The 12,924-nt window shown below is 38.4% G+C and overlaps 1 protein-coding gene across 7 annotated transcripts; it reads left to right on the forward strand.

Annotated features, from left to right (window-relative positions):
- The first annotated feature begins 4,160 nt into the window (after positions 1 to 4,160).
- tmem269 (transmembrane protein 269) lies at positions 4,161 to 11,599 on the forward strand. 7 transcript variants are annotated; one of them, XM_030734585.1, is made up of 8 exons: positions 4,163 to 4,375; positions 5,124 to 5,175; positions 6,131 to 6,237; positions 7,990 to 8,137; positions 8,800 to 8,897; positions 9,867 to 10,010; positions 10,132 to 10,332; positions 11,463 to 11,599. In XM_030734585.1, the coding sequence occupies exons 4-8, from the start codon at positions 8,097 to 8,099 to the stop codon at positions 11,570 to 11,572; spliced, it is 594 nt and encodes a 197-aa protein (XP_030590445.1). In that variant the 5' UTR covers positions 4,163 to 4,375; positions 5,124 to 5,175; positions 6,131 to 6,237; positions 7,990 to 8,096; the 3' UTR covers positions 11,573 to 11,599. The 7 variants fall into 7 exon arrangements, with proteins under 7 accessions (XP_030590441.1, XP_030590445.1, XP_030590446.1 ...); XM_030734586.1 differs by having other exon boundaries at positions 6,131 to 6,180; XM_030734587.1 differs by having other exon boundaries at positions 4,170 to 4,184; positions 6,131 to 6,180.
- The last annotated feature ends 1,325 nt before the right edge of the window (positions 11,600 to 12,924 follow it).

The following is a 12,924-nucleotide window of genomic DNA, read 5'->3' on the forward strand; positions in this document are numbered from 1 at the left end:
ATACATAGTCACATTCAATAATATGAATTATGGTGATAATATAAGAGAATGTCATAAATACATTTCAGTAGACATTGGCTTCAGATTTTTATTGCTATTCATTTCTCTACAAATCAGTGAACCTTCAAAAACATAAAACTTTCTTTTCTTCGTACTTTTTAAAATATCTCTCTTTAAAAGGTTGTGTGTCTTTGTATCACCGATTGGCCTAGAATTCATTCGCAACAGAAGAAAGATGCTATCAAATATATAGGAAGCATCTAGTACATAATTCAAGAGTTGGAACATAATATTACTGCGATACTTGAATCATTGTTTCTTCCTACACAATTCAGTTAGACAACTTAATGTAACATCTCATTGCCACAATCATATCTTGTCAAGATGCTTCACTGTCTGGGCTGTGTGTGTTTTGTGTGACAGTGTACTGCAGATAGCATATGTTACAATAATGCTCGTATCTCTCTTTCACGGAAATTCAGCAGCAATGCCCCGGCACCAGAATGACCTCTTGAGAATGAGTCCTTTTCAACAAAGAGGCTTAGAAATACAGTGTAGTTGCTCAAAATGTAACAAAGACAGACTCTGGGTGAGGTGCTTTCAAATGAATGACAGAGAGACTTAAGTTTAGTATCAGAAATCAGCCAAAAGTTCAACAAATCATTAATTTAATTTTATACATGTGCTGAACTTCATTTTAGGTCATAGCTTATAAATTCATTCTTATACCAAGAAACACTAGGCAGCTTATGTGCCCCCAGGTTCCAAACCTGCAGGTAGTATATTAGACAAAAAGGTGATGATAAAGTAAAATTAAGAACCTAACAAGCTTGTCTTTGAACTGTGGGAGGAAACTGTAACACTGAGAGAAAACCCACAAAAGCTCAGGGAGAACATCCCCTCACAGAAAGGCCAGCCAGAAAGTTCAGATCAGCAACAGTGTTAACCACTGCACCATCCCCATATAAGAGTGAGCAAGTGTAATAAAATAGAGTAGTTAGAAAGAAAAGTAGTCCTGCATTATTTGCCTGAATCTACTGACAAATGAAGCTAAATCACATCACCTGCTTCTTCAGCCTGTAGGAGAGTCTTGTCTGATGAAGGTGTCACCAAACATGGATACTCAGAACTCTTCCTGGTTTGAGAAGGCAGCACTCGAGGAGCATGTGCTCCAACTCAGAGGACATTGAGGACACTGACTGATTCTCCTTTAGCCAGTTCCAGCCAGATCCAGATTATCTCTGAAGAGCCTGTACCCAGCACCCCTGATATCATTTTAAAAGTGGGATTAAAAACATTAGAGAAAAGTTATTAAAGGTTCTTAAGACGGAGGGTTGATTAGAAGATTCTGGGTTTGAACTGTCTGTATACAGTTTGCATGCTCTGGTTTGCTCTTGTGTGGCATGCACACACATATGTTATAGTAGAGAAAAGCACTTTGATTTGTGAGTAGTAAAAAGTTCTATGCCAGTCTCAAGAGGTCATTCTGGTTTTATGATGCCACCTATGAGTTGTGCTGTGTAAATGCAATGTGAGGTTAGTATTTCCAGTTGTCTGTTCATATATTCAGTGACATACGTGTTAAAAAAACTGTAAAATTCAACTTGAGTGCCTTGTCAGAGAGTGACAACCTGTCCTTGGTGTATCAAGTGTATGATGGGATAGGTGGGGCTGCTAATTAGCTTCAGTTGGGTGCCCCATATGTATCAGTGCTCACCCACTGAACCAAACCAGCGGTCGAAATATGTTTCTTTTTTTTTAATGAAACACAAGGATTTGACTTTTATTCTTTAAAAAAATGTCATAATCAATACTGTTTCTGGCTCCTTATTCTGGTATCATGTTAATTTTAGTGTCAACAGTGTGAGCTTTAGTAATCTTTGTCTCTGTTCACCACCAGAGTGGATTTTAAATCAAAGATTCAAGACATAACTGAAATGCAGACTTTCAGTGTAAATTCAAGGGGTTAAAAAAGTATTGCATAGACTGTTAATGAATTATTATTATTATTATTATGAATTATACATTTTCCCTCACAAAAAATAGCATAACTTTAAATATAAGGATTGTTTTAGTATTGAAGTCCTTTGCAGTCAATGGCTGCCTGATGTCTAGAATCCATGGATGTCACCAGCTGCTGTTTCCTCACTTGATATGCTCCTCCAGGCCTTTGCTGCAGCCACCTTCAGTTGCTGAAAGCATGCTCTCAGCTGAAAAGCATGAAATTAGGTGACTGATTTGACCACCAAAGAATGCTGCATTTCTTTGCCTTAAGAAATGCTGTTTGGTTTTGCAGTGTGCTTTGGGACATGATCCATTTGCACTGCGAAGTGCTGTCTGATCAGTTTTGCAGCTTTTAGTACGCTTCAGAATTCATCCTGCACCGTCATCATTAAACACTTAGTGGTCCAGCTGCACTGACACATGCCCCTGCCATAACATTGTCTCCACTATGTTTGAAAGATAATGTGGCTTGCTTCAGATCATGAGCTGTTCCTTCCCATTACTTCAATACTTTTCCCATCATTCTGGAACAAGTTAAACTTGGTTTCACTGGTCCAATTAAAACAAAATAAATCAAAAATTCCAGAATGGGGCAGACTATTAAGATGTTTTCTCTCAGTGTCTAATCTGACCTTCCTGTCCTTGAGTGTAATCATTGTTTGAACCTGGTTGTAAATCATCTGTATTTACACACAAGGTGACAAGATCTCTTGATTGTAGAGTCTGACCGTGCTACGCCTCCAACCTTGAGAATGTTCTTGACTTGGCTAGATGTTACAAATAGGTTTTTATTAATTAAAAATTAATTCTGTGTGTTCCTTCTTTTTAAGAATTAACCAGATTGTTGATTTGGCCACAGTTTTTTCTAGTTCTCTGATAGGTTTGTTTTTGTTTTTTTCCAGCCTCTTTCAGGTGCACCCGGCCATGAAGCTGCTTCTCAGTCAACTGTCCAATTACTTTTGAGCCTCTGAAAATGGCAGAATAAAATGGCTGTAATTCCTGAACAGCTGCTGCAGTACTTTTGTAAAAACCCTTGAATTAAAGCAGAAAGTTTGCACATCTTGACTGTTTGATTTAAAATCCACTGTGGTAGTGAACAAAAATATAATATACAGAGTGAAAAGCTACAATTAGTATATCACTTCTTTTGACCTGACTTTGGAAAGTTTCATCTATGAACATTTGGCAGGGATGTTGCTTCTCTCACAACCCTCGTGGACCTGACTGTACAATAAGTACATTTCCGAATCAGAAGGCTCATATGTGCTCTGTTTCATCAGGGTTATAAAATAAATTTGAACTACATGCTCTACAGTTAAATCCCAACCATTTGTCCATTTACATTTGGATTACATACACAGTAGTGAATGCTTCATTAATCTGTCCTTAAGTGAGTCTGTTAAGTAAACACAGTTAGTTCGCATGGAGTCCTTGAGAAAAGGTAGAGCTTGTACCTTTAGTTATTTGCTAACATTCTGTACTTTTATTACCCAATAAAACATACAGATCAGTGGATTAACATCACTGCATAATCACTGCATGTACTGCAGTGATACACTGTAACCAACTTGAGAACAATAAGAAACAGAAATAAAAACACCCAATATGTTTCTTTATTAAGTATATTTAGGAAGTGAATATTTTATTTCATATTCAGTTCAGGGTTTAGTAAATAGTAAACCTGAGCTTCAGGTTTTTTAAAAGGGCCGACAATGATTTTTGACTTCGGAGTGAAAGAACAAATAAACAAATGGACCATTTCCATCCACTTGTGTTTTGCCGTGTATTTTTCTTCTGGTGGAGGACATCTTAATGGCTCAGATGTGTTAAGTAGTCATGAATGTGCAAAGTTTTGCTGAACTTTGAGTCTTATTGTACTTAATGATATTAACACTGAAATGATGACTTTTTGCCCATCACTGAGAACTGCATACTGTATATATGGCTACATATTATCTTATGTTTACGCACTGTATTTGCATCCATAAAATGATTTTTAAAAATCGTGGTTTTGTCCCAATATCACTTCCACCACATTAGTAGTCCATCAAAAGACCTGAGAAACAATATTACAGAATAATCCAGAAGCAATGAGAGCGTCATTTCCGGTGGAATGTTCCAGCGGATTTATCCTTGGACTTTAAAAGGACCCGCTGAAAAAGTCGCTGGGAAGTTGACAGGTAACCGGTTGTGTGATGTGTGGGAAACTGAGAGTGTTGCCACGTTTAACGCACGCTTTAAATTCATTGTGAAATTAATCTGCTGAAAAAAAAGAAATAACGGGAAAGAAAGACAATAGGATACGTCGGTTACGTGCGTTCTCCATCCTTTGATTTGTATAGATTAAGTAATCAGTGGAGCTCCTTCGAAGGTAAGATGTGATGCATTTTATATGGGATCTTACCGTAATCAGTGATTATGCAATGTGCACAATCACTGAGACTAAAATATTTTAGACTCGCTGGGCTTTTGTCCAATTAGTTGTGACGCAGTTGCGCAGCTTGCTTAAACCTCTGTGTAAAGATACTGGGGGCGGTCAGACAGCTCCAGATATTGATCTGTAATTTAAGATCAGCTCATTTTGTTGTTTTTAAGTCTTGAGCAGAAGGATGAGGCCGTCTGACGCTGCAGAATCAGGCTGATGCTTAGGATAGATTGTTGCGCATTAAGGTACCCGCTGAGCAGCTGTAAAGGGTGAACCAGCAGGTAGTTTCGAGAGCAGTGGCAGAATAAGATTTGTTTCCAAAAATGGTTTTGTCATCTATTTAGGACTTCTCCAGAGATTTTGAAAAACCAAACAAACAATTAATGAAATCCCGAAAAGAATCTGTTAGTTAGACTTTGTAAAGCAATGGAACAGACGGAAGAATCTCTGTAAGGGCACGCGTCATTGCGCAACAGTATGGATAATGAGTAGCCATATGGGTGTCAAAAACTGACGACTAAAAATCTTATGAAGGACTATATTTGAGATGTTTATGGAGCTCATTTTTAATCTGAATTTTTAAATAATCCTAGTGTCTCTATTATGCTAAATAAACTTTGTGTATATCCAGAACAGTGCTGTGTATGCAGTCCAAAAAAAAAAAGTAATTTTATTTATTTATGTTTTCTTTCAGCTGTTACGCTTTGAGCCAGACACCATCATGATTCTCCTGACTTCCTCCTCTGGTAGGTTATCTTTCTTAATCTCTTCTCATATTCTGGGTTACTGTACGCTTACAAAGGCGTGGGTGCCATGGATTAAAGCTGAGGACTGCTTACTGTAGCTCTAATTGGGCAGATGTGATGATGTTTGGGCAGAATAAAGTGTAATAAATATGAATTCAAAGTTATAAGTTTGTGAAGATACATACCAGGGCCACCACCTTTTGAGAGAAGTTACAGAACATGTTACAAGTTCATTATTATTCATTATTTTGTACTGAATACAAGTTATACATACTGATTATAACACTTACTTAGAAACCACACCATATTCACTATACAGGATTTAATCTCCCATGACACCTGTGCATTATTCGTACCTAATTGTAATGCCATTGCCATGTATTTTTTTTTAACTATATGTCACTATTTCAGAACACATCAACTCTCAAACGTATGTAGTTTCAATAGTCCAGTTCGTTCACTGCAGATTATCCCTTTTGTGATCTGTGAGCTCTGAGTTTTCCTTGTTTTCCATTTAGTCTTTTAGTTGTTACCAGGAAACATAGGGTATTACATAACAAGGGAATACCCATCATGCTTTGCACTCATTAGGGGCAATCCAGAAATGGAGACCTGTTTGAAATTGACAGTGTATCTCTGGTTCTGGCTTTATCCTCTTTTATTTTCTTTTTTTATTAGCGACATGGACAGTGCATTGAGTGGTTAGATTGTAAGATCTTTTAGCTACTTTGAGCTGCATGTGTGGCTTTCTAATGGTGTTTATGGTGACCAAAGTAAACCAATTCCACGATTTTCAGATTCAGTGCAGAATGTTTTCTGCATTGACTGATGTAATTTCAATGCCAGGCTATAATATGTGCTAAAGTCCAAAATGAGAAGTAAAAAGCATGCTGTCAAGTTAAAGTGCAAGATACTGTTGGCTTTCTGCTGTGTCTCATACGCTGTTTTCTTTCAGATGAAGAGTCTCTTGAACTCGCCTGGCTTTGGAATCACAGGAAGTTCAGGGTGAAAAACACTTGAAGGGTTGCTACTGCAACAGTTAAAAATTTTGAAACTTTGCAGGTCATTATCTGTGATACTGTCTTGGACAGCATTTTTTATCAACACAGACTTGATAAAAAATAATAAGCTCACAAAAGCAGAGGCCGATAGAAAAGAGATTTTTTTTTTTTTGCTGGAGTGAGGCAGTGTCAGCAGTAAGTTTTACCATCCTCAATACTGCAAGCTTCTTTTTATAACATTTAGTTTATTTTCAGTTGCTGAACTGCATAACATTATAATATCAGTATTAATAGTTAATACATTGCTTTGAAAAAGCACATTTGTCCATGCCCTGTTTTCTTATAGTTTTGCTTGAATTTCATGCTTTGTGTCAGATCTTTATATTTTCCAGAAAATAAAGGCAACCCAAGTAAAAAAAATACATTTTTAAATTTTTTATATCTGAGCAAAATAAGCACATTTAATACCAAAACAAACCTGACATTTTTGTAATTTTTTTTTTTTTTTTTTTTTTTTTTACAAGCGCTTCATTGCCTTTGTTACCAAATTTCTAAAATTGCATCGTTTGCAGCTGGACTGCAAGTCGTAGACCTGCTAGCTCCACACCCTGTTCAGCTAATTCCTCACTTACACAGAGCATATTCAGAAGCCTCATCATGGCTTAAAGCTCTGACCACTGACTCACTATATCAAACAAAATACAGGAAAAGATGAAGAACTGTGCCATTGAAATACAACAGTGGGAAACATTATGCATAAATGGTAAATTTGTATACTGCTTTTCTAGTCATACCGACCAATATCATTTATGTGTAAACTATTAATATTGACACTATAATAAAAAAAACAAGGAAACCAGGTGGGATTGTAGGTTAATTTCAGTTACACAATCCCCATTAAAGCCTGGGCTGCAGTGTTATTAATAGAACGTAGCAGTTAGCTCTGTGAGTGCTGCTGCCATGTCCTTGTTTAAGGTCAGTATGTTTTGATCAGAGTTAACAGGCTAATTGATCTCTTGCTTGGTATGTGTCAATGCAGTAGGTCCAACTCACTTTCATTGTAGCCAATGGTGTACGTAGTAGTCCCCTAAGTATCCATACTTGTTCCCCACACCAGTATTTGTGTGTGTTTGATCCATGATAAGATTTCACATTTGAGTTTTAGCACTTCACATTCATCCTGTTCAGATATTGTATGCTTTTGACTTCTTTGTTTCTCAGATATTATCTTTACTGTTAAAGGTTATTGCATGTAATTTAAATATGTATGTTTGATTCACAAATGATAATGTAATAAGTAGATAATGAGGCACTCATTGCATGCTGTAGGCTGCACATGCCTGATTTAATGAATGTACAGTAACAAATGCATTGTAGTGATCTGAAAATGGATGAATGTATCGTAAGGTTGGTCTCCAGCCAATAATCATACGTCTTGGTAAGTGACATTTCTTTTACATAAGTGGAGGGAGTAGTGTTTTCCTTTAAATCAATTAAAGCACACACTATATTACAATGTCCTGCATTATGATTCTCATGATAAAGTATTTGAATTCTTTATTCAGTAATCGATGGTATACCTAAAGCTTTAAGAATGCTTTTACTATTTTTTCCTCTTGCCCCATCTGAAGTTTATCTCAATCCAAAATATGATTAGTAAACTATTCCCATTCAGACACCCGCAACAACATGCCATCTGGTGTGGTCATCTGTCATAGTAGGGCTTTAGCTTTTTTTCTAAAACCACAGCAGAGATCATTGACCTAACACAGAAAAATACTAACTGCTGTTATCGTCTGATTTCTGTCATCAGGTTTCTTTCAGTGCACCAAAAAACTCTTTCTGAGCGATCGGGCTACAGAGCTTCAGATCAAGGAGTTTGCACGTAAAAATGCAGCTAATGCTCTGTCAGTTGCCAACATGGTCATGGGAATGGCCTCGATTCTCAGCAGCCTTAATGGGTGAGTAAATAAACGAGTAATGGTTTTTTTCTAGTCAAGCTCAGCTGCTGGATGGACACAGTTTGTAAGTGGGAATCATTATGTGAGTGAATGCGTGAATTAATAATGTGACAAGTGCACCAGAAACCAAAGTTGAGCAATTAAACACAACACAATAAAAACTAAACACGTGAATGAAATAGAAAACACAACGGAAAAAGTCAGAGCAGTATGAGAGGGGAAAGCTTCAGTATGGTCTTGGGAGGGGGGGGGGGGGGGGGGGGGGTATCTCAACAACCATAGGGCGAGAGGCAGGGTACACCCTAGACAGGTTGCCAACCTGTCACAGGGCTAACACAGAGACAACCATTTGCACTCACATTCAGACCTATGGCCAGTTTAGAATCTCAAACAGACTAATGCAATATAATTATCATCCTGTGTTTTGTCCATCAAGGAAAACAAGTAATATTTAGAATGATAGCAGATTTGTCTTTATTTTAATAGTGCAGTTTGCTATCCCCAAAATAGCAATTCTCTGTTACTCCCCTCCCCCCAAGATAAACAAAACAAACAAAAACAATATTTGTTTCTGTCAAACATTTAGCAGCACTAGCTTCTAATCTTTTGAACTTGCAGAGATTTTATTTTGTGATAAACTAACGCTGACTGGTTTTGTTCAGGCACCATCACGCTGCATGTTGGCTTGTTCTGATTGGCTATCTCCTGGATTTGGCAGATGGAGCGGTTGCCAGGCAACTCAATGCCTGCTCTGCACTGGGTAAGTAGAGTGTTGTGGTCAGTAGCACTTACCAAAGATAAACTTCCACCGTGGTGTTGGCAGGGCTCGCTGCACAGTCTTTTGTCGGGGCTTTTTTAAAAATTTGGCCACACAAAGGGATCCAGTAAAAGGAACCTCTGCCATTGAAAACCCTGCTTACAACATTTCCAAGAGAAGAGTCATACATAATTTATGCAGTGTTATTTGAGATGCATCAAGTTAACTTCTTACACATTAAAAAAAAAAAGTGTCATTGTGGCTTGTTTTCAAAAGATCACAGTACCATACATAGCAAATGGGAAAGTATAAATAGCTTTAACATTGCTTCCAGTCTGCAAATTCCCAATTTCTGAGATGCCCAAAATAGTTTCCAGGTGCATCACAATACGTTGTTGGCTGCATATTTCAGGGGGCTTTGTGTGACAACAGGCCTTTTCTGCATGACTTTGCAGGTGGGCGTTGTTGTGCCCCCCACATATTTTGTCAAATGAACAATAACTTTCTGATTAAGCAGCCTAATTCCATGGGATCATGGCCCAATTGTCTATTTTATCCCGTTGCTCTGGGTTCTCTGCATATCTGAAATTGCAAAAATTGTTGACCCTGAACTGTGGAATTCCACCTATGAGCCATGGCCTGAATTACCTCACCCTCATCCGCTGAAAACATGCTACGTGCTCCTGGGGGATAAAGAGATAAGGCAGTGCAGAATGTTGTTTATAGAATGCCTGCCTGTTGGGCTGACACTGGCATTTCCACTTGGAAATTTTTGCACGTTCATGCACCACACAACTGTCACATGACAGCGACACTGGCAGAGACCAGTGCTGAAAGGACATGATGTATCTAATGTGGCTTTCGTGATTAATAAACCGTGTTGATAGAAGCAGTTGTGACAGCAGCCGTTCTAAATAATATCAGTACAGGTATCAGCAGCAAACAAGTCAAAACTTCCTCTTTCACATTCAGGTGCAAAGCTAGATGATTTTGCGGACTTCACGACCTTTGGGATTGCTACGTCGTTGCTCCTGAGAACATCTGACCTGCTCGACAACATCCTGTGCATGTGTTATGTCCTCTCTGTGTTTGTCCGCCTCTGTTTCTTCTCCAGTGGTAAGTTAAAAAGTAGTAGTTTTATTTAATACCGTCTTTTCCATTTTAGGCTTTAATTTCAACCGTCACTTTACCATTTACCACTCAGTTTAATTCTTTTATTTACTTATTTTTCCCATAGGGATCCCTTTCATGTACCGTGGCCTGCCCTGTATTTACTCCTCAGCCATCCTGGCAAGTGCCTCTTTGCTTTCAGGGGGAAACATGGCATTGCTGCGAGTCATTGCGGTTGCCATGATCCTCTTCATGATCAGTCAAAACTTCTACCCCCATGACAGAGTTCTGGAGTCCCAGGCCTGGAAGAAAGTCGTCTACGCTGGAGGTAAAGTCATTTTTAAAAAATTTGAAAACCGTAACCAGAACTGCCAGCACAAATAAATGTCATGATTAATGTTAATGTTACTTTTTTTTACAATTAGGCTTGAAGCACCAACTGCATGTGTTCGTGAATACTAAACTAATTGGTTAAAGGCAGTTTTGTCTAATCAAAGGAAAAGAAATTATACCACTTATCCCTTAACTCCAGTTCAGTTGTTTTTGTGAATTTAAATCACTTTGTGCCAAAATTTTGGATTTTAAAGTCGCTGAAGCTGCTTTGGTTTGTCACTTTAAGGTGACCCCTCTCAACATCAGGGCACTATTCCAGGAAGCATGTTCAACAAACTCTGAGTTTAAAAACATACTCCAAGTTGATCAACTCTGAGATCGGCAACTCTGAGTTTCCCGTGCCAGAACAGCTGATCAGAGTATGATCACCCTGCGTTAGTGCGTGTGTGAGTAAGGAAAGAAAACCATCATCAATGGAGCTCTGATACCAGGATTCACTGTGGCAATGGGCAAATAAAGAGTGGAGCCTCCATTTTAATCCGATGGATGGAGGATCTTATGTGTCAGTGTGGAGCATGACGAGTCACTTTAATCAGCCTGACCCACTCTGACATCATCGCTCTCTACGTCCTTACAGCCTGTTGACGAGTGAACGACTGTAAAAACTTCATGTCACGTACAAAAATAACAAATTAACGTCTAACTGGTATTTCAGTGCTCGTAGAAACATAAACATCTGCAGATTACTTCGCTCCTCAGATCACTTTGCAGCCATTTTATGAATGAGGAAATGAATCGGAGTGTCAGAGAGGTGGTTCAGGTGCAGCTGGAGGGGAGGAGTCAGAGAGATACTCAGAATTTGTTGGATAAAATCTGCCAGCAAACAGGTTAGCTTCACAGAGTCTGTTACTCTTTCTGGAGCAGAAAACCTGAGTTTCCCTCATTTTAGGGTTAACAAACCCAGAGTTGTTAGCAAAACCTGCTTCCTGGAATAGGCCCCGGATCTCAACATCAGCAAGATATGCCGGGAAAAACATTGCTGAATCCCACATGATGAGTCCAACACCAGCTGGTTGATATTTATTGTTTTCATTTTGTGCCAACATTCAGTTTTCTTTTTTTCAGGAGTCATCATGGTGTTCTGCTCTTCCTTCCCCCCCGCGTGTATGTACTACCTGCTGTGGTCCGTCTCCTACATTTTATTCCCAACATCCCTATGGAGCAGTAAAGTATAAAAGGGATGCTGGAACTGTCAACAAAAGAAAAAAAACAAAAAACTCCCAAATAGATTTACCTCAGCCCATCTGGGTGAACTGAGGATTACAGATTGCTGCTGCTCCTGACTGCCGTGGAGCATTCAAGCTAAACCAGCTCATGCATCACGCATGTATGTGTGTGTGTGTGTGTGTGTGCGTGTGTGTGCGTGTACTCTGTTTAACTTTGTTATGATGTGACACCTCTGAGAGAACCCGGCATCAAGAGTTAGAGTAAGGGATGAGGGAGACATTTTATGTTACTGGTAAGGATTAACCTTCATCGTGTCTTCTATTAAATTTCCCTTCTTCAGTATTAATCCAACCGTTGTCAGTATTGGGAACATGTGGCAGCAGGCACTTTTATAGTAGGGTTCTGTATATTATTCAAAATATTCATACCTTTCTAATATTTTCTTACTTCTAACTTGTTTTGGTTTGCCACACAGAACTTAACATTTATTTCACAGTTTTATGCATAGTTCAAGAAATCGCTATTCATGTAGTGAAATTACGTAGGTGTGGACTTGAATCCATAAATCAAAAATGATATCTCAATAATCAGGATTCAAAATTTCGCGTCCTCTTTGTATCTATATTTTGTAACAGAGTAATATGAATTCATTCAGCACTAAACTGACATTTGTTAGCGTTTGTATTTGGGTTGAGATCATTACGCTTTATATGGAGGTCTTCAATCCAATGACTAAGGAAAATATTTAACATGATGGTAGTGTCCTTCATATTATTTGATTTGATGTTTGAATGTATGTTTTAAATGAGTTATTACCAAGGTATGACTGTCCAAAAAAAAATGATGGGCTAGATTCCCTTATTTCATTTATGTGTGATTTTTATTGGCTTATTGTATGCATACGCCTCTGTTTTAAGAGGTGTTACAGTTTAAATAGTAAGTAAATCCACACTGGACTGTAGTGGTGAAGTGATGTCACAGCACAGACCTCCTCCTTCATTGCCTTAAGAAATCAATGTGAATGACAAAATCCAGCAGGAGTGGAAGTTGCAGACCACACATAACCCAGTGAATTTGCCCTTAAAGAGGCTGCAAAACCTTTCCTGCCATCTGGTGGGTAAAATTGCTGCATGTTCCGCCTCAACTTAAAGGCAAGGCAGTGTTGCAGTCAGTGCTGAGTTTGATCACAAGCATCAAACAGCAGACTTTAAACCCAGAGGCTGATGGAGGAAATGATGCTCGTGTTGGTATTCTTTATCCTGGCCAGTATCATATCTGAGAGACATCACTTTTTTTTTTTTTTTTTTTTTTTTGTAGATCGGTCTCTTAGCTAGGGCCCATTTTTGACATCTCTCATTGT

Source organism: Archocentrus centrarchus, chromosome 7 (genome assembly GCF_007364275.1).
Source record: "Archocentrus centrarchus isolate MPI-CPG fArcCen1 chromosome 7, fArcCen1, whole genome shotgun sequence".
NCBI classification, from domain to species: domain Eukaryota; kingdom Metazoa; phylum Chordata; class Actinopteri; order Cichliformes; family Cichlidae; genus Archocentrus; species Archocentrus centrarchus.

Coding starts and splice junctions, on each gene's coding strand:
- tmem269 (XM_030734581.1), top strand. CDS start 5,151: ATGATTCTCCTGACTTCCTCCTCTG. Junction 8,138..8,799: donor ATTCTCAGCAGCCTTAATGG/GTGAGTAAATAA, acceptor GGTTTTGTTCAG/GCACCATCACGCTGCATGTT. Junction 10,333..11,462: donor GAAAGTCGTCTACGCTGGAG/GTAAAGTCATTT, acceptor TCTTTTTTTCAG/GAGTCATCATGGTGTTCTGC.